The sequence below is a fragment of the Spinacia oleracea genome, chromosome 4 (assembly GCF_020520425.1).
Source record: "Spinacia oleracea cultivar Varoflay chromosome 4, BTI_SOV_V1, whole genome shotgun sequence".
Classification (NCBI taxonomy): domain Eukaryota; kingdom Viridiplantae; phylum Streptophyta; class Magnoliopsida; order Caryophyllales; family Amaranthaceae; genus Spinacia; species Spinacia oleracea.
This window is the reverse complement of record NC_079490.1, coordinates 135,951,437-135,971,641: the sequence shown is the minus strand read 5'-3', so window position 1 is coordinate 135,971,641 and position 20,205 is coordinate 135,951,437. Positions and strand designations below refer to the sequence as shown.

The 20,205-nt window shown below is 37.2% G+C and overlaps 1 protein-coding gene across 2 annotated transcripts; it reads left to right on the top strand.

Moving 5' to 3' along the window:
- The first annotated feature begins 9,884 nt into the window (after positions 1-9,884).
- LOC110793674 (probable arabinosyltransferase ARAD1) lies at positions 9,885-18,043 on the top strand. Of its 2 annotated transcripts, XR_002534759.2 has the most exons (5): positions 9,885-10,918; positions 11,031-11,159; positions 12,320-13,255; positions 16,243-16,885; positions 17,602-18,043. XR_002534759.2 is itself a non-coding variant. In XM_021998573.2 (4 exons), the coding sequence occupies exons 3-4, from the start codon at positions 12,389-12,391 to the stop codon at positions 16,801-16,803; spliced, it is 1,428 nt and encodes a 475-aa protein (XP_021854265.1). In that variant the 5' UTR covers positions 9,984-10,918; positions 11,031-11,159; positions 12,320-12,388; the 3' UTR covers positions 16,804-17,129. The 2 variants fall into 2 exon arrangements, 1 of the variants encoding a protein (XP_021854265.1); XM_021998573.2 differs by lacking the exon at positions 17,602-18,043 and having other exon boundaries at positions 9,984-10,918; positions 16,243-17,129.
- Positions 18,044-20,205: the final 2,162 nt, after the last annotated feature.

The window sequence follows — 20,205 nt, the reverse complement described above, 5'->3', positions numbered from 1 at the left end:
GTATCAGGCAACTGTAATTTGTAAGCCACTTCCCCCACCTTTTGAATGATCTCATACGGCCCATAAAAACGAGCTGCAAGTTTCTCATACGGTCTTCGAGCTAGAGAGCGTTGGCGGTATGGTTGAAGTTTCAAGAAAACTAGTTCCCCTACGTCAAACTGTTCTTCCCTTCTGTGAATGTCAACATTAGCTTTGATGATCTATTGTGCCTTTGAGCAGATTCAACTTGAGCTCGTCGAGTATGAGGTCTCTCTCCTGTAGCATCTCTTCTAGGCTGCCCACCAGAGTTTGGCCTGCTCCTATGCGCCACAACTTAGGCGGTTCCCTGCCATACAACACCTTAAAGGGAGTCATCCCCGTTGACAGATGTGGCAAAACAAAACAGTGCTAGAGAATGGGCTGGTGGAAGGCCGTATTATCCTGCCTTAACATTTCCCCAATCAACCTCTCGATCTCATCTTTTTGAATTTGAGGATAACGGTATGGCCGGACTTCCACTGAATTGCTGTCTTCCTTTAGGGTGATGGAATGTTCGTGGTTGCGGTGCGGAGGATGGCCCATGGGCTGCTCAAACACCCCCTGGAACTCCTTCAATAGAGCCTTCAAAAACCCAGGATAATTGTGTGGTTTGTCTCGAATACCTTTCTCCCTTCCATACTGTTAAGTTCAACAAGAATTCCTCCCCTTCCTTGCGCAACACCCTAATCATGGCTTTCAGCGAATATTTTTAGCAAGCGAAGGATGGGTCACCCTGGAGTGTTATGGTGGAGCCTCCTGATTGGAATGTCATTACTTGTGTCTTCCAATTCGTCACAATTGATCCCATCTTCTCTAACCATTGAATCCCCAAAATAATATCAGAGTTGCCCAATTCAAAAGGTAAGAAATCATCACATACCTCCACCTCACCGTCCAAGACCAGAGGAACTCCCCTGCATATTCCCGTTCCCCGCACTGCCTCGCCATTTCCCAAGGAGACATCGAACCCGCCAGACTCCGTCACTGGTATCTGCAATTTCTCCACCGCCCGACTCGAAATGAAATTGTGAGTGGCTCCCGGATCCACCATCACCATCACTTCGCCCTCCCCAATTCGGCCCAGTAGTTTGAGAGTTTTGGGATTGGTGAGCCCAACAATTGAGTTCATACTTACCGTTGCCGCTGATGGTTCCTCATCCGGCATGTCCATAGATTTCCATTCAACCTACCCTTCGTTGTCTCGTCTCCTTCGTTTACCAACAACACACTAAGCTCCTTATGCTTTCATTGATGGCCTATACCCCACCTCTCGTCACAACGAAAACTAAGGCCCTTAGCTTTCTTTTCTTGCAACTCCTTCTCTGTCAAACTCTTCACTTCCCGTTTGAATCTAGACAAAGATACCGTAGATCGTGGTTGAGTGGTCGACCCGAAAGACTCGATCGATTAGCTAATGCGTTATAATTATTGGATGAGAGGAATGTTCTGGGTCCACTTGTAGATGTCTTTACTGGATTCTTATGAAAGTAACAGAAAGGCTCAGTTCGAGTTGGCCCAACTCCACTTCTTCTTAATCCATTGACCCTGTCCCTCCCTTCAACCCGCATTGCTGCATCCATTATGTCTTCCAACGTATCTGGGTTAAGCAACCGAATTTCAGCCTTAATCTCGTCCTTCAACCCATTTACGAATTGGCTGATCATAATGCTCTCCAGAACATCATCGAGTGGAGAAACTAACTCAATAAACTTCCGTAGGTACTCACTGACCGTGCCAGTTTGAGTCGTGGCTAGCCATTGCTCGTGTAAGGATCCTGCGTTGGTGGGCCTGTACTTGGCCAACACTCGGCCTTTTAGGTCAGTCCAAGTAGCTATGGGTCTCCTCCTTGCTTCGAACGTGAACCAGCGAAGGGCATCACCTTCCATGGACACAACTGCGATGCCTGGCTTCTCTCCTTCTGACATCTTGTAAAAATCGAAGTACTTTTCTCCACGAAGAATCCACCCATCTGGGTCACTACCTTCGAAAAAAGGCATCTCCAACTTCCTGTACTTCCAGTGCCCCCCTTCGCCTTTTCCTTTCTCAAACACCCGGTGGCTGGAAACCTCCGTTTCCCCGTGGTCCTCACCATGGGTCCCCTTCTTTGTCAGTAAGGCCCTCATGTCCTCCTGGAAATTCTCTTGGTCCCTTTTCATCATGGCCATGTGTGATACCTGCTCTTCTCTGAACTGTTCAATTCGACATTCCAAGCGAGTGGTTGTTGCCTCCACCGCTTCCTGGTTGCGTTGGTCCTCCGCACTCTTCGCCACAAAGTTCTCGGCCAAGGTCTTCTGAAACGCGGCCATGCCCTCAGTGATGAGCTGATACACCTTATCTTCCAGCCCCTCCATCTGTTGCCTTACCTATGTCAGTCCTCCCTCTAAGGTCTCAAATCTCTGTGTCAAGACCGAACTGCTCAGATACCAACTGGAATAGGACACCTATTCCCACACACACAACTGAATAACAAAAAGGGAATAAGAGAAGAAGAGGATGGCTTTGATTCACAACAACAGAAAAAGAATTACAATTTAGTAGCTTTAGGCTACAAATCTCCAAGGTTTGAGTGACTTTAGGTCACCAGTCTCAATACTCTAAACAAATTACACAATGCCTTTCTCTCTCACTCTCCCCTACTTATGCACTAGAGGCTGCCCTCCTAGTACACTCATTAATTGTAGTTGTTGTTCTTCTTGTCCTGTAGCAGAGGCAAGTTGCCTCTCCCCTTGGTTGTGCTGGTTGTTCTCTTCTGGAACTCTGATTGTGGCAGGATCTTGTCTATGTTTGAGTCTTCTGTAGACCAAAGTGGCATGTGATGAGTTAGCATGGTCCATTACAAAGGGAGAGTAGGAAAAGAGAAAGGCATCCAGAATATTGACTTGTTATCTAAGTTTTGTTTAGCATTTGGGAGTGATACAAGCCACTCAAAAGCTTGTATCTATCAATCGACTGTTCTGTTTTTCAGAATGTTAATCATAATTATCATCTTTTTTTTATATTTAATTCTTCCTTTGAATAAACTCCAATTATTATAACTCTTAACAGAATGCGGGGAAGAACAAATAATTATCAGAGCTTTTGGTTTGTGATGCAGATGGTCTTCTTGAGCATCGCTTTATGAACTCATAGTGTTTTTGAAGTAACTATAATGAGTGTCAAATGATATTTCTGGTGTTTTATTTATAATTTGTTCATAAAATTTGCCAAATTAGATCCCAATTTGTTATTTATTGAATATTGATTCAGCATCATCCATCTACCTCTTCCCTGATGAGGAGAGGGAGAAGGGCCGGGGGTTTTCTTCTTGATTATGTGGGACATGGAAGTTCATGTTTTTGTTGCTAATTCTCATCTTGATTTCAGTTTAGATAGACAAAAGCCATAGCCATGAATTTTCTCTCCTGTTTGATGCGATTGTACTCTAATATTGTTCCTTAATTTGTCTGTTTGCCCCACTACAGGATGTATCTGAAATTGTACTGTCACAGCGTGCCTGCGGATATGAATGCTACACAATGTAACCTCTGAAGCGCTAAACACTGTCCTTTGGAAGCTGCATCTGTTTATGATATAAAGAAAGGGAGTTCTAACACACTATTCTGATTTTCTGATTTTCTGATTTCATGTCCACAAGTGCAAATATCACTAGTTAATGTATATAAAAAAGCGTGATGGTTTCATGCTCTGATATCTAATTTCCAAGTTTGATAGTACGCACATTTGTTGTTGGAGTTCTTCATTGCAATGGATTTTGTCTATGCCTTGCTAGAATGTCGGGGTTTTATGATGTAATAAAATGTCAAGTGCTAGAAATAACCTACCTTACAGAGTTACAGAGTACATACCTGATACCTATTCACCCAGAATCACATAGTCAAGTCAACATTACAAAGGGGTGATTGTTATAGAGTATTTGAGAATTGAGATGGCTGAACTTGAATGCAATAAGTAAAAAGAAAAAGGTGGGTTATAATGTAAATTAGCTAGAACAAGGTGGTTCTTGCTTTATTTGGCTACTCGTGCAAATGAAAGCGAATGTAAGTTGTATTTTGGTTATACACAATATGAGTAATTATATTGTTTAGCATTCATTAACATATGCTTTTTTAGCCCAATGAACATTGACTATTGCATGTTGTGGAAAATGATTGATTTTAGATTAATTTTGTTTCAAATGAACCTTTCAATAATTATATAGTCGTTGCATAAGAGAAATATCTATTACTCCGTAGATCAAATTTATAGCACTGATTATTACACAATAGTAAAACTTATGCAACGCATGAACTTACATCCTAGTGGAGTATTATAATATCGTTATGACACTATTGGGAAGATAAATACAATGTGATAAACTTTGGTTTGGTTTGGTTTGGTTTTGAAGTAGTAGAATGAATGAGTGCATGTGTTGATTGAAGTAGTAGGAAACGTAATTAATTTGGGGTGTGACAGACAAGTTGGACCACATCGCCAATTAATTAAAGAAAATTAAGTTGAAATTAGATGATTAAAACATAAATAAATAGTATAGGGAGTGAAAATTAAGTTGAAAATTGATTTCGTTGTAGTTAATAAAAGGAGGGAGGGAGGCATAATGTTTGAGCTTGCCAGATTATGAACAATGTTTATTATGAAAGGGTGAGAGTATTGTTAATTTATTTTAATTATTGCTAATTGGGTCCCTCCCATTACATATTGGTAGGAAGTTGCTTAGTATATTAATAGGTATGTTATGCATATATAACACCGAGCTTGGTCGTGTAAGCTCCTTAGAAATAAAGTCCGTCTGTTAGTCAAGACTCAATTGGTTAATTGGTTAGTTCTCCAGTTATTGAGCTTTGTATTCATTTTGTAGCTATTTGTGAGTGGCAGGCCGGGTATCACTTGTGGCCTGGGAAGCATGATGTCTATAGAAGGCGACATTTACAGTTACGGCATAGTGCTGATAGAGATGATAACTGCTAAAATTCCCACTGATACAATATTCGAAGGAGATTTAGACCTTCATAGTTATGCAAAATCAGCAGCATTGTCTAATGAATTGATAAATATGATTGACTCAAAGATCTTAAATGACGGTACTAGTATGGAAGATGGAAATGAAGGTGAAATTTCTGCAGAAAATGAAAGAAGAATCAAGTGCACAAGGTCTGTCATTGAAATCGGAGTGAAATGTTCAGTGGAGTCACCACAAGGACGAATGAAAATCAAAGATGCCATCGGAGAGCTACGAGTAACAAGGGTCAAGGGTCAAGGGTCAAGGGAGATTCTTGAACAAGAACTACATATCATTCGGGCATTACAGTTATAGGTACATACTATAAACACATGGATATTTCTTGGTTCAATTGTCTAGTATCGCTATATGCCTATATATAGTGAATTAGTGATAGCCATTGCTTAAAAAACAAAAAAAAACAAACAAACATACTACGTGAATTAACATGGAAAATATGCGATTTAGTTGTTTTTAATTTTTTAACTTTAAACCAGTTAACCGCAGTTAAATATTTAATGGAATAGGTCATTGTAATAAGGAAGTCAATACTTCAAGTGTACATTGGCAATATAATTAAAAATAAGTGTATCATTGATAAATGTCAATAGTACAAGTGTACTAACGGGATTTTCCCTAAAAACAAATATACTTCTACTAGTATACTTCCGTATTTTTCTCGTTAATAATAAAAGCAAGATAGTTCAGAGGTACAAATTCTTATGTGCACCATGGTGTATTTCGAAATACATTGTAGGTTTAATTTTTCATAAAATATTAGATCGAGGTGGGCAGTTGGCAACTTGGCACACCCGGACGTATAAGACAAACTGGTTCTAAGCCCTAAGATGAAAATTTGGATTGAAATAATGATCTTATATTTGACAACAATATGCTGGTAGCCTAACTCAAAATATGTTCAGTTGTGTACTTTAAATCTTGGGTGTTCCTTCTTTGTTGAATATTTCTTACAATTCTACTATATTATTGTTGTTCCGTATATTAACACACTAATTGTCGTGGGAGTTTTTCCAATAGTCGATGACGAGGAGGTATCCGGTTTCACATAGCGTCTGATTCAAGTCATAGCTGGTTATATCACCTGCAAAATAATAATATTTTCGTAAGAATATTCCCTCCAATGCTTAAGTAAGATTAAGGGTTTTTTTAGAGAGAGAAAAAAGAAGTTTTAAATGTAGAGAGAGAAGAGAGCAATCAATATCATGAATAGTGATGTATTTGTATATTGAAACTTGTACCCCTTTTCCCTTGGGAAACGGGGATATTTATACTGTTTGCTTCTTTAGGGGTAACCGTAAGAGGAAGGTATCTGATTGGCAGATTAATGTTGGGAGGACATGTATTCTTGTCATGACATTCCTTTCTTAGGCCCTGGGCCAGAAAGATTGAGAATAATACTTCGTATTACTTAGTACTTATCCCAATATAGAAAAGTTGAGTAAGGCAATATGGGGTCCTAGGTGCCATTTGGCTAATTACGTGTCCATGCAGTGACACATGGCGCATCTTGATTGGCCAACGCAAGCCAGGTAATTTTACCTACACCATTTTCCCCTCAAGAAGGGTAATAATGTAAAATCGCATCATTAGTACTCGTTCTTGACCGTTTGGTTGTCATTGCAGGGTCTTCTTTGCCATAGTCAGAGGGCCACGTGGCCGCTTTTTCTCATTGTTTCCCTTATATATATAGGGAAGGTAAAAAGATTTTTACTTTTACATATTTTTACTCCCCCGTTTTTTAGAGGGAGAACTCTAGAGATAAGTCTGTGCTTCCCTAAGTTTTCCGTCAAAAAGAAGGACGAAGACCCTTCTTGCCGCTGCTCGTTTCTTTTTTTTGTTGTCCGGCTTCAAAGTCACCTTTTCCGTCGTTTTTAAGGTAATCTTTTACTTTTCGTTCTTCCCTTGAGTTTTGTTCTTTTATTCTATATATATTTTCTCGCCGGCCCTTGAGCGACATCCTGTGCGATGAATTTAGTGTTGTTACCTATGGTGACGGTACGTGGGTTCGGGGGCCAAAGGATTTACAACTTTTGGATATGGTGGTCTGATATGCGCCGCACCAATATCCCCTTTTCTAGCCTTTCATTAAGTTCGGCCTCCCAAGATGCTTCTTATGCAGGAATCGATGGCGAGGACGAAAAAGACAGCAAACATGGTTGATTTATGTATTTCTGAAACTTGATGGGCATTTGGTGAATTATGCTAAAACTCGTGGTATTTCATGAAAAATCCGTTGATTTTATCATCAACTTCCTTTCATTTTGCAAAAGAATAACATGTAGCATGACATAATCAAGTGGATAAGTCATTAGTATTTGAATCAAGTGGTCATGGGTTTGAAATTGGTATAAACTATACACAAAAAGAACGCCACGTGGCATGGTAGACTTTCTTGAGAATGTCTCTCTAAGAATCCATCATATGGTGATAAGATTGCAACACCCTATCTGGTAGCCATTTTAATCCTGGATAGTGAATACGCCACCTGATTGGAAGCCCCAAGTTTATGTCAAAAGGTCTTGCACGCATAAGATGTACAATAACTTTTACCCGATTTTTTGTAACTTTTAATATATTTTGATTAATGTTTATATTATATAAAAAAAGATTCATAGATAAACATTTTAAAGGATAAAATGATTAATTTTATACCTTATTAGTGATTATGAAGAAATAAATTTTATTAAAATGAAAATTTTATCACTAAATAATAGATAACTTACATATATAAAGGTAACTTTAAGTAATTTTAGTTAACTTTTACAACTCCGGTTAGAGATGGCCAATGGGTAGGGTTTGACCTAGCCCACCCTGACACAGTCCATAGTGGGTCATGTGGGTCGGACACACTTATGACCCATGACACAACCCGCCCAACCCAAATATTTTTTTTGATGTGTGTGGGTCGAATTTTTTCAACACAACCCATTTCGACCCACCCCATCGGACCCGACTCAACCCGCCACGGTACACCCAACCCAACCCACACAACACACGAACCCAACCCGCGAAACTCATCCTAATTTAAAGAATTTTGAATGTTTAAAATGCTAATAAATTCCAATTTTATTGTGTAAATATACATTAACCACATTTATATTAGTAACCGAATAACATAAAAATTATTAATTTAAGTTCATACAAAACTTGTAACTTTTTTAACGCTTAATTAATCGTTCAAACCCACTTGACCCAAATCAGTTCCTAAAACTCATGTATACCCACCAAACCCATCAGAATCACATCTACCGTAACCAACCAAACCCATCAGACCCACCCGACCCGCACAACCCACCTCGGCCCACGACCCATCATGTACTGTATTCATTTTTTCCGACACAACCATGACTCGACCCACCCTAGTTTAACCGAGGCGGGCCGTGTGTCAATTATCCATGACCCACCAAACCTACCCACGAGGCCACGACCCACCAAACCCACCCACGAGGCCACGACCCACCCAACCCGCCACGTTGACTATCTCTAACTCCAATATACAATATTTATTGTACACCACTTTTATAAATAAGAATTTGTGATTTCTTGTTGGATATCAAAAGTGAACTCCATAAGCCTGTTCACCCACTCCCATATTCATGTAGTAGCACTTTTTTTTTTTCGTGATGAACTTAAGACTTTGTTGGTCTGTATTTATCACAAACCTCCTTCCTAGCGAATTACGCCGCCTTTTTAACAGAGGCAAAACAATAGACATAAGTTCCTTTCATAGATGGATTTCAATTTGGCCCTAGGCCCGAAGAAGGCTTGCAGTTGTACCTAATCAAAATGCTTGTTAAATCCGATAAGGCAAGTGTAGGGGTCTGAGTCTAGGGGTTCTAAGGTCCCAACTAATATCAAGCAAGCTTAATTAGACAGGTTTGGCTCGAGCTCAAAGTTGGTGAAAATACCATAAAAATTAATATAGAACAGATGGAAATGAAAGTGAAAAAAAGAACATGAGACGTACGTATATAGGCCGGATGCATAGTAGTAATGCATAAATGGACAAAAGAAAGGCCAACTTGTTTTTTTAACCAACGGTACGATTTTAGAAATTTGAGCCAGTTTTAGGGACAATCTACTATCGACGAGTTACTGCTGGCAATCCAATTTGCCCAACCAATGTTGATCTGTTATTCAAGGTAAATCATGCAAATTGTACATTATAAGATGTAGTCATGACTATTTATTTGCTCATCTAAATTAGGTACTCCATGTTAAACAACCTTGACCATGCCATGCATAAGATACAATCAATTATACGTCATATGATACAGATTACCCTGATACTTACCCGACCTAATAACCTAGTGTATTGTAACTGCCCCTCATTTACCACTTCAATTGCCCCTCATTAACCACTTCAACTGTCCATTCCATACTCCATACTCCATACTCCATAGGGGGTCCATGGCCTTACAAATTCAGAAGCAAGTGTCAATTTGCTATAGAGCAAAAATGATGGAGCACCATTAATTAAATAAAAATAAAATTAAGTGACTAGCTAGATCACGAGCTTTGAGCACTAATAACAAGAGAAAACATACAAAGACAAAAACATTAAATCTCTCAAACCCATTATTACTTACGGAGTACTTTATTATATTGCTAAATCCATACATAAAGCCACCAAAATTTTAAAAATTAATTAGGGATAAACATTAATTTGTATTAAAAGATTCCCAAACTCCAAGAAATTTGGTAATAAATAAAAGAACACAAATGTGGAAGAAGATGGGTTGAGTTAAACCCACCCCAAGAATCACCACTTTGCACTTTGGGCATTATATATTGCATGTGATTATGTAGACAAAATTATTATTATACCTAATTATTTTAATTCTTACATTGTCGTGATTATGCATGCACAGATTCAAGCTTCAATAGATTATTGTAATTTAGGAAATACCACTGAAGATTCTAACAAACATCTCCCTTACTTCCTTTCTTGGTTTGCACAACAATTAAGGTATATAATCAATTACAGTATGTCAACACTTTGGGTGATCCATGTATATTTTGTGTGTGTCATATTTGTAAATGCTTGATAAATATTTGCGGGTCTGTGAGGAAGTTATATGAAATTTTACGATAAATACGTGATATTATATAAGATATAGAATTTTTTTTACGCTAATCAAAATGAGAAATGAAATGCGTAGATTATATAGATATTAAACTTGTTGCAATGAAATTCATGGCGGACTTGACAAAACCTATCATATATGTAAAGCAAACCGGGATTCTAGCTACCAAAAATCACATTGGTCGAACTGATATAAAGTCTGAACCGACCTTACACGAAATGAATGTGTCTCAACTCTTATCTGACTCAAATAGACCTGAAATTGGAATAATTATTTACACGAAAGTATTTTAAACAAATTCAAACGACCTGATTGACACCTCCTTTATTGCAGATTTTAAAAACTTAATATTAAATCCAAATTTAAGAAGTTAAGCACATTACCTTCCCTCTAAGCATTTTGCATTAATGCAAATTGGACTAAATTAGTAAATCATCCCTTAATCAATAGATCCCCTTTCCCCGCTTCCCCTTACAACACCATAATCTCCCTCGACTCCCGTTTACCTTCCCTTTTTCGCTCACCCCTTCTCAACCTCCTTCGCTCACCACTCACCGCCGTAAAACCAGCCATTTTCGCCGGAAATCCCATTATCAACCACCTCCACCACTATCTTCCTCTTGCGCGCGCTCCTTCTCTCTTCCCTCTCTCCAAACCGCACTCCGACGGCCATTTCCTCACCACTACAATTGGCAAGCACCGCCTTGTACACTGAGCACCGCCGCATCCGCCACCTCATTTCCTTCGTTTCCGCACGCCGGAGTACTCTATTCAAAACTGCTGCAATTCTGCCGAGGTAATTCGGCTTCATTGTTTTCTGATGGTTAGGGCTATTTTTGTAAATTCGATTTCTGTAAATTTTCCTCTGTTTCATGATCTCCTTCCTCATTTTCTCTCTCCTCTTTCAGTATTCACCGTATAAAACCAGTCACACGCTGATCACCTCCGCCAATGTGATTACTGGCTACCGCCAGTTGCCCGCATTCTACACCGGCGACGTTACAACGTTTTCTGCCGCATTGTATCCCTTGATTTAGGTAGTTTCTCTATCCACCATTTTCTGAATTGAAATTGTCACATTTCTTTAAAAATATATCTGAAATTGAGATTTTCTTAATGTTGAATCTTAGTTTTGCTATACATTTGCATTTGATTTGCCGAATAAGGCGGAATTCAGATCAATTGTTAATTTCCGTTTTATGTTTGGTATGATGGTACGAGTTGCAAGACTAGTCGGTGAAATCTCTTATTCGATAATTATAGGGCCCCTTTGTTATTGTTTTTTGTTTTCAAACAATGTAAACATTACAATTTTATTGCATAAGGACGATAATTACTACGGTCTACGGAGTACTTTAGTACTCTCGTGTATTGACAAAAACTTGTAGTACTATGTTTGCAAGTTGTATGATTGTTGTTAGGTTTGTCATTGTGGTGATGTAAGTGGTACTTTGTTAGATGGTGGTCAGTTGCATGATATGATTGGCATTGAGTTGACATTAGGTTACTCCCATGATCCTTTTCTTTTCGGTCTGTTTATGGAAATTTAGCTTCTTTTATGGCAGAGATCAATAAATTGAGCTCAAAGTGTGATAATACTCATGACATTCCTTATTTGATGCGACTTGACAAAACATCTTTGTAATATGAACTCAATTATTAAACAAGGGCAATTTGGAGAACACAAATTCTTATTTACAATGGGTGTACAATAAATATTATACACCTGAGTAAAAGTTAACCCAAAATGCTTAAAAGTTAAGCATATATATGTAAAAGTTATCTATTTTTAAGTGATAAATTTTTTCATTTTAGTAAAACTTATGTCTTCAACATCACTAATAATGTATAAAATTAATAATTTAACCCTTTAAAATATTTATCTATCAATTTTTTTTACTAATATAAAAGTTAATCAAAACTAAGTTAAAGTTACAAAAAAAATGGTTAAAGTTATCTTGGTGTACAATAAATTTATTGTACACCCTGTGCGCGCAAGACCTTTTGTTTGGAGAATTGCTAATTTTGACATCAGAAGTTTATTACTCCGTATGATTTTCTATTTATTTCCTACAATAGATATAGGGATGTTAATTGGATGGAGGGTGTACTATTTTTGTAATCCACTATTTTGAAAAACTTCCTTTATTGGCATTTTATTCACTTTTTGACCGAGTTTGTATAAATGTATGTGTAGGTTTCTTCGAATTAGGGATGGTGGTTGCGTGAGGAATATTGGTGGTTCTTGTTGTGAATTATTGTTCCCATGGCAGACAGGAGCTCCTCCTCAATGGGGTTTTACTGTTGGAATTCCTTGTTTTATTGGCTTTGTTTAACAACCACACTCTTCCTGCTGTCTTCCTTCTTCGTACTGCGGTCATCAGGCCGGCCACAATTTGTTTTTCGGCCAAGTTCAGATGCCAACATTGTATCTGATAATCTAAATAGTGGTAGAGGAGCTGCAGTATTGTGCCAAAAGGTTATTGCAGAACATTGTGCGAGCAAACAAATTCTGAAGGTTTTCATGTATGATTTACCACCTGAGTTCCATTTTGGACTTTTGGATTGGAAGCCTGAGGGAACTAATGTTTGGCCAGATATTCGAACAAAAGTCCCAACCTATCCTGGTGGATTGAATTTGCAACACAGTATAGAGTATTGGCTTACGCTTGATCTCCTTTTTTCGGAATATTCAGGCTCTTCAACTTCTCGTGTTGCTATCAGAGTGCGAAATTCTAGTGAAGCAGATGTGATATTTGTCCCCTTTTTCTCATCTTTATCTTATAATCGCTTTTCAAGGTTGAGAAAGCAGGAAAGGAGCAGCTTTGACAAGCTTAAACAAGATAAGTTGGTCGAATATGTAGAAGCCCAAGATGAGTGGAAAAAATCAGGGGGTGTGGATCACATTATTTTGGCTCACCATCCTAATAGTTTATTATATGCAAGGAACCTACTTTGGCCTGCAATGTTCATACTCTCAGATTTTGGGAGGTATCCTCCAAATATAGCAAATGTTCATAAAGATATCATAGCTCCTTACCGTCATGTTATCAAGTCATATGCTAATGATACATCAACTTATGATAGTCGTCCAATCTTACTTTACTTCCAAGGTGCCATCTACAGAAAAGATGTATGTTTCCTTCTTCTTTTAGTGTCTTATTGCTTTAATGTTTCATCTATAAACCATTATTTCTTTTTCCTATTCTTGCTGATTTGGTAGGGGAGTGGGTGCATTGGTAATATATGTTGTATTTAATCATTTGATTGGTTCGCTTTTGTTGATTGCAATAATCAAACCGGCACAATAACTCAATGGGTGCGTTGTTCTTATCCATCCTCATCTAGCTTATTGGCCTGATTTTTAGTTAGCTTTCTTGGTCAGATGGGCCTATTTTATCATTTCCATGAGGAAGTATGTCTTGAAAGAATACTCTTAACACATATACTTTATTGTGTACCTTAGTTCTAAAAAGCGCGCCTAGGCGCAAGGCGCATGTCTCCTAGCCAACTCAGGCTCACCCTACAACAGGCGCACCGCCTTATGTGCCTTATGGTATAAGGCTCCAATTGCTGACAAGTAATAGTTTTTTTTTTTTCTTTTAAAGGCCAAAAACCACGTGACTTTAATGACTCCCTAACATTTAGAATTTATTATATTGAAAAGTAGAGAAAGAGAAACCCAAATTTCTCTATTTTTTCCTTCTCTCCTTCAGCAACAGGTCATGTAAACTCTCCTTTTCTATTTTAAAGTAACTATTTTATGTAATATGCGGCGCACTTCTTTTGAGAATCTAAATTAATAGCCAGTGACTAAAAAGTTACTTGAATCTTCCTTAATCCCCTTTTTGTTTGGTTTTTTTTTCCCTCAAAAATGCTTTTAGTTTACTATAATTAAAAAATTTCCTCTTTGTGACAACAAGTACTCCTATTTTTAAAAAAACGCCAAAACCACGTGAGTATTTATTTATTATTTCCAGAAAATAAGTACCATAAATTTTTTTAAAAATTGTGCTCCTTGCGCCTAGGCTCCAGGGACTTTTGCACCGTGGTGCCTCTTGCGCCTTTTAAAACCAAGCTGTGTACTATAGATCCTTATCCTATTCTCTACGGAAGTGTCTTTAAGTTTATTGTCGAAATTTATGCACTTGTCACTCAAGTTGCTAGTGAATAAAATTCTTGAGGAGCTAAATCTTGACTATCAAGGTTGTATAAGCATATTGCTAGGGGATTGTCTCTATTTCTGTGCCTTGGCAATCTGTTTGAGTCCTACCTCAAATTTAGGGTGGAAGTGTGAATAAATATGATATTTTCTTTAAGTTCTAAGCAGGATTTAACAGTCTTCCTTCATATTCTCTCTCTTTATCTCCTTCTAGCCTTCTTTTGTACTCTTTGTCTAGGTAATCCATAGTGGAGTACTGGAGGTGCTTGGAGATTATAGGGAAATGAGGGGAAATAAACATAATTTTGTATAAAGGAAAAAGAGCAAAAAATCATTGAACTTCTGTGGAATGGATGCCTGCATCATATGTATCCTTTGTCTGTGTAATATGTTTACTAGTCAAAGATCAGTAATTTGATGTAAATACTTAATTTTAATTGTTGAAGATTAACTCAATGCGAGTGCACCGATTTTTCTGCCAAAGAAAAGTTGAGCATGCAAGATTATTTTCCTAATTTCCTTGATATGGCATATTTTATCTAAAATACTGTCTAATAAATTACGAAATCTAAGAAAATTTCAATTTTTATTTGCTTTTAAGTCATTCCTGGCATTCAAAAAGTAAATGATTTATATCTGCAGTATTATTATTGGAAATACATATTGTTGAGTGTTGTACTGTTGTGAAGTGTCATATTTCAGTTTTGAAAACACCATGTTATTCCCTCTGACCCATATAGTTTTGCATACTTCCCTAAATGTGTATGTCCGAATAATTCCATATAGTTTTGCATACTTCCCTAAATGGCTAAATGTGTATGTCCGAAGTTTTTTGCACACTTCCTTTTGAGAAAACATTCTCATACTTCACTCTATCTACCCACTCCCTTACCTATACCTCTCCCTTTGTAGCTCATTTGTACCAAAAGTTACATAAAATAAAACGGACCCTACCAATAATTCCTACTAAAATGTTGTCTCAACCCTACTTTGCAAAATAATATGTGTCAGAGGGAGTATATGTTGTCATATTTCTGAAGTTAGTTATGTTGGCATTGAACATTTAACTAATAATATTGCTGGCTGTTGTTTAAGAATCATCCAACGTCATCTCTTTAGCAATTGTGTGATTTTATGGGTGAAGGGCCTATGATGTGGCTCAAGGGTGAGCTCCTTTTGTACCAATTTCATCATTGATACTTTGATACTCTATTCAATTCTCTTGTCCATGTGTGTTGTATTTGAGTAATTTGACACATGGGTACTCTGGTCACAACTCACAACCTTACTGCGTATCATAGTTTTTTTGTTTGTATGAAGATGCAAAACAGTGTGGTAGTGATTGAATCCTTCTATTTCCATATGAAAACAGCTGTTGCACCTTTCATTTTAGATATCCCTATTTTTCATTTTACATATCCCAATTTAACTGTGCCCTAGTCTTATATAACTATGTTTCTGCTGTATGCTTGTTGGAAATGTATGGGCCGAAGTATCTTTTAAAAGTAAAGTCGCTTTGTGCTATGAAGGCTTTTGGAATTTCTATAGTTTTCATGATAAATAAGTTAAAGTTTTGCTCTTAATTATTAGAGATGGTGGCTTAACCAAGAAAACGATTGATGTTCGAAGTAAAATTTCCTGTTCGTATCTATTTCTACACATCAGGGTAAAATGAGTGTATGTTGTGGCATTATCTATTGCTTAAGCCAATGGATATTGTGGCATTATCTATTGCTTAAGCCAATGGATATTTGTCTGACCTAAATCTACTGTGAGGGTTGCATTTCTTTTGTTTTCAGTTGGTAGCTTAAATTTGGGTAATATAAACGATTATATGCCCACTTTCAACACATTTTTACTGCTGATGTGACTTCTTTTCCATGTCTATTTTTAGCAGTCTAATTAACTTCAATATGAATATATGATCCTCATATGTTATGTGGGTTCCTTATTTGCAGGGTGGAGTGATAAGACAAGAGTTATTTTATCTTTTGAAAGATGAAAAGGATGTGCATTTTGCATTTGGAAGTATACAGCGAGGTGGTGTGAATAATGCTACCCAAGGAATGCACTCGTCTAAATTCTGCCTGAACATAGCAGGTGACACACCATCATCAAACCGCCTATTTGATGCGATTGCCAGCCACTGTGTTCCGGTCATCATCAGTGATGGAATCGAGCTTCCCTATGAAGACATTATCGATTACTCGGAATTCTGCATTTTTGTCCGTAATTCTGATGCCACAAAGGAGAAATTTCTTATGAATCTTATCAGGGGTATAAGCAAGGAAGAATGGACTCGCATGTGGACAAAACTGCAACAAGTTGAGAAGTACTTTGAGTTTAGATATCCGTCAAGAGACGATGATGCTGTCCAAATGATATGGAAGTCCATAGCACACAAGGTGCCTGCAGTGAAGTTGAAGTTGAACCGAAACAGACGGTATTTTCGTACCACAAATGTCAGTGTCACGCATACGGAACCTCCAGCTTTCATGGTGCCACATAATTTTTGGTAGAAAACAACGGTGTCTTCCCTCTTTGGAGGCCTGCAGTTTTTTACTTTATAGGGCCTGCCGAAGCTGCCTAACAGAAATTTAGGTGAGAAACTTACACTCCCAACAGAAATTTTGTGATCAATTCAAGTTGAGGGAATAGGGATTCATTTTTCCCCCTGTAGTAATTAGATTTATGTAACCAACGAGCCATCTTCCTGAAACAGTTGTGTATAGCCAACTTTTTTCAACCCATGGGTATCGGCTATTTCTTGAAAGTAGACCGTTGAATGTTTTAGGAATTGGCGTAAAGGAACAATTGAAGTTAATATGATTGATTCATTTATTCATTTGGTATTCTCTTTCCCCCTTTCCTTTTGTTACATCTTGGAATTAGAGTGGGTCAAGGCAACACCTACTTATGGCTAATGAATTATGATGTTGTGAGTGTCCAATGACATATTGGCATATTTTTTGTTCCATACATCTGTCTATTTCATATGGGGACTGTTATTTCTGGATGTATATAAGTATATGCTTGAATGAATGATGGTTTGTTGTGGTCACTCGCTTCTAGTACCTGAATTTACAAAGCGTGTGGTCTATCTCACTGAAAAAATGGCAGCTAATTTCCACTTCCTGCTCGAAGAAATGTCAAAGGTATGAAAATATGCACATGTAGAGTTGTGTTACATCGGAGTAAAAGGCTGATAATAACCGTTTGAAATATCAAAGGCTAAGGCAATGTTTCCTACTGTGTATTTTATCCTAAATATGCTGAAATTGAACGAGATGAGCTGATTCTGCTTTTCCGTTCTGAAGGCCTCCTTGATATGAAAGACAGTTGGCAAAAGCAATTTGATACTCAGCAACACAGACAGAAGCTTCATCATGCTTTAAGGGAATGGACTGGGCTTTCACTTGTTCGATGACTAGTATTACCATCTTCATTGATTCGGCGAATTTGGTGACTAATCTCATAGCGGGAGGTTCTCGAGATATACAGGTTCAATGGACAATATCCACTATTCCTCAAGGAGGAAAGGATTTCACGCACTGTCACATTTGTTAGGTTGATAGAGAACAGGTTAGTAATGCACATGTGTCGCCACAATCATCTATCTATGGAGGCATTTCGTTCGCCACCTTTGCACTAAAATTTGACTAGATTTATTTCATGTCTTTAATTTTGTACTTTTACTAAATGTCAAAAAAAAAACTTTACTATATTTATTTCATGTCTTTAATTTTGTACTTTTACTATATGTCAAAAATAAAAAAACTACACCATCATTTATAGATGGCTATTGATTAAGTTTTGATTAATCATGAGTTATAAGATGAAATTGCTACCCACCTCTTGTAGGAGGGTGATTATTATTGCAAACAAATCTAATATGTAGTTGTTAATTTCATTAAATACTAGCAATATGGGACATATTTTGCTACGTCAATTCTCTCTAACAAAATTGCCTTAACCCGTATATAAAACGAAAGAGAGAGTATGAACCTTTTTTTTTGGTGCTGAGCCACAAGGGCAATATAAATTACAAATGGGGGCGGGGGGATTCGAACCTGAGACCTATTGTGCACAGACCCTCAGTCTTAACCATTAGGCCAAGAGGGTGGAGTATGAAATGCATGCAAACAAGAAACAAAGTGGAAACATACATTACACATACTCCCTCCGTCCCGGAATACTTGACATGTTTTTCTTATCGGGTCGTCCCTTAATACTTGGCCTGTTTCTAAAAATGGAAATATTCTAACAATATTATATTATTTCTCACTCCACCCCTATTAACCCACCTACCCCCTACTCCATACAAAAATAATTAAAAATCCAACCCCACCTCTTAACCCACCTTCCACTAACTACATTAAAATAATACCCCACTATCAACTACTACCTATTAAATTAAATAAGTCAATCCAAGTCCCTTAAACTCTGTGCCGGTCAAACTGGATCGAGTATTTCGGGACGGAGGGAGTACCTTATTATTCCATATGTGATGAGATTCAAAGGCCCCAAGAACATCACGTTCTAAGCCAAGGATATAAAAGTTGCTTAGGAAAAAGAACGAAAGCAAATAATTTACCGTGTTGTCCCATGTCGAAAAAAGATCTGATACAAACAAATTGTTAAAGTTGTATTTAGATTTATAGCTACTCATTTACTAGACACGTGTAGTGGTTTTAAAGTGAAATCAATTACATTTTGAACTTGAAAATGCTAATTTTTTATATTTTATTTTCTTATTATCCATTTTGACCGGTAAAAAAGCTTTAGAAATTAATTCAATACTCCGTATATTCATGAACTCTATGTCATTGGTCGCCAAACCTACACTTACCTCGGGGGTAAGTGTAGTCAGCATACCCCGCAATCTAATTGGTTGAATTGACCAAGTCAGTGCTTACTCACGTCCTAGTCAGCTCCCAAAATTTGAAACCCATTTTGAATTTGAATTTCAAATGGAATTAATTAAGAAAAGATAAATTGTAAATTATTTTGAAATGTTGATGAAAACGAAGTTTTACATTTATTCTTGGTTTCGCAGATCTTCTCCGTCTGCTCACCTTCATAAGTCATCTTCGTTCATGGGTATGTTCTTGATTATGGAAAACAAGAACAAGGCAATCGTCGATGAAATCTATGTTCAATGTAACCGAAGATGAACTGAGTTCAAGTAGATGAGTAGTTCGATAATACCTATGTTTTTCGCATTGCCAAAAAAAAATTGGTAAAAGAAAAAGAATGTCTTTGAAATCGAATAAAGGAGAAATTAGTACATACCAATCCAACCAGAATGGTTGTTCCGTAGTTTGAATCACCGATTTGATTATAAAAAACTGTAGTAAAAGATTGATGAAAAAAAAAGCAAACAAAAAAAGAATTTTTTTTGGTGAAAGGGGGTCTTAAAGTGTAGAATGTTATTGCGGACAATAATGTTGCTCAAGCCAGGACTAGAACACGTGACCTCGGGTACATGCAATGTCCTAAGTTGAAGTTGTAACCACTGTGACATGAGGCCGAAGCCATTGTTTATTTTGTTTATCAAATGTACATAAGGTATTTCACAGCGCGTTGTAAACGACAACAATAGTAGTACATATGTTATAGTATTTTAATAATGAGTTAGTATTTGTAATATTATTATATATTACGTTGAACGTGATTTTGATACTTTTTATTTAATAAAAATTTGATACTCCATTATATGCTTTTATGCTAAATGAGTGTGCACGTAGAATTGTTAGTTATATCCATATTATTTCAATTTGTAGTGAAGAAACACACAAATGACCAAAGTTGTATGATTTTATCAACAAATCTATATACTTAGTATTAAATTCCCTATGTACTTCGATGAGCCTAATCAATAACACACTTTTGTCCTCAACAAATATCCATCAAAAAATCAC

Excerpts from the sequence above, each read along its gene's own strand:
- LOC110793674 (XM_021998573.2), top strand. The coding sequence starts at position 12,389 with ATGGCAGACAGGAGCTCCTCCTCAATGGGGTTTTACTGTTGGAATTCC. Across the intron at positions 13,256-16,242 it reads GTGCCATCTACAGAAAAGAT|GGTGGAGTGATAAGACAAGA; the intron begins GTATGTTTCCTT and ends CCTTATTTGCAG.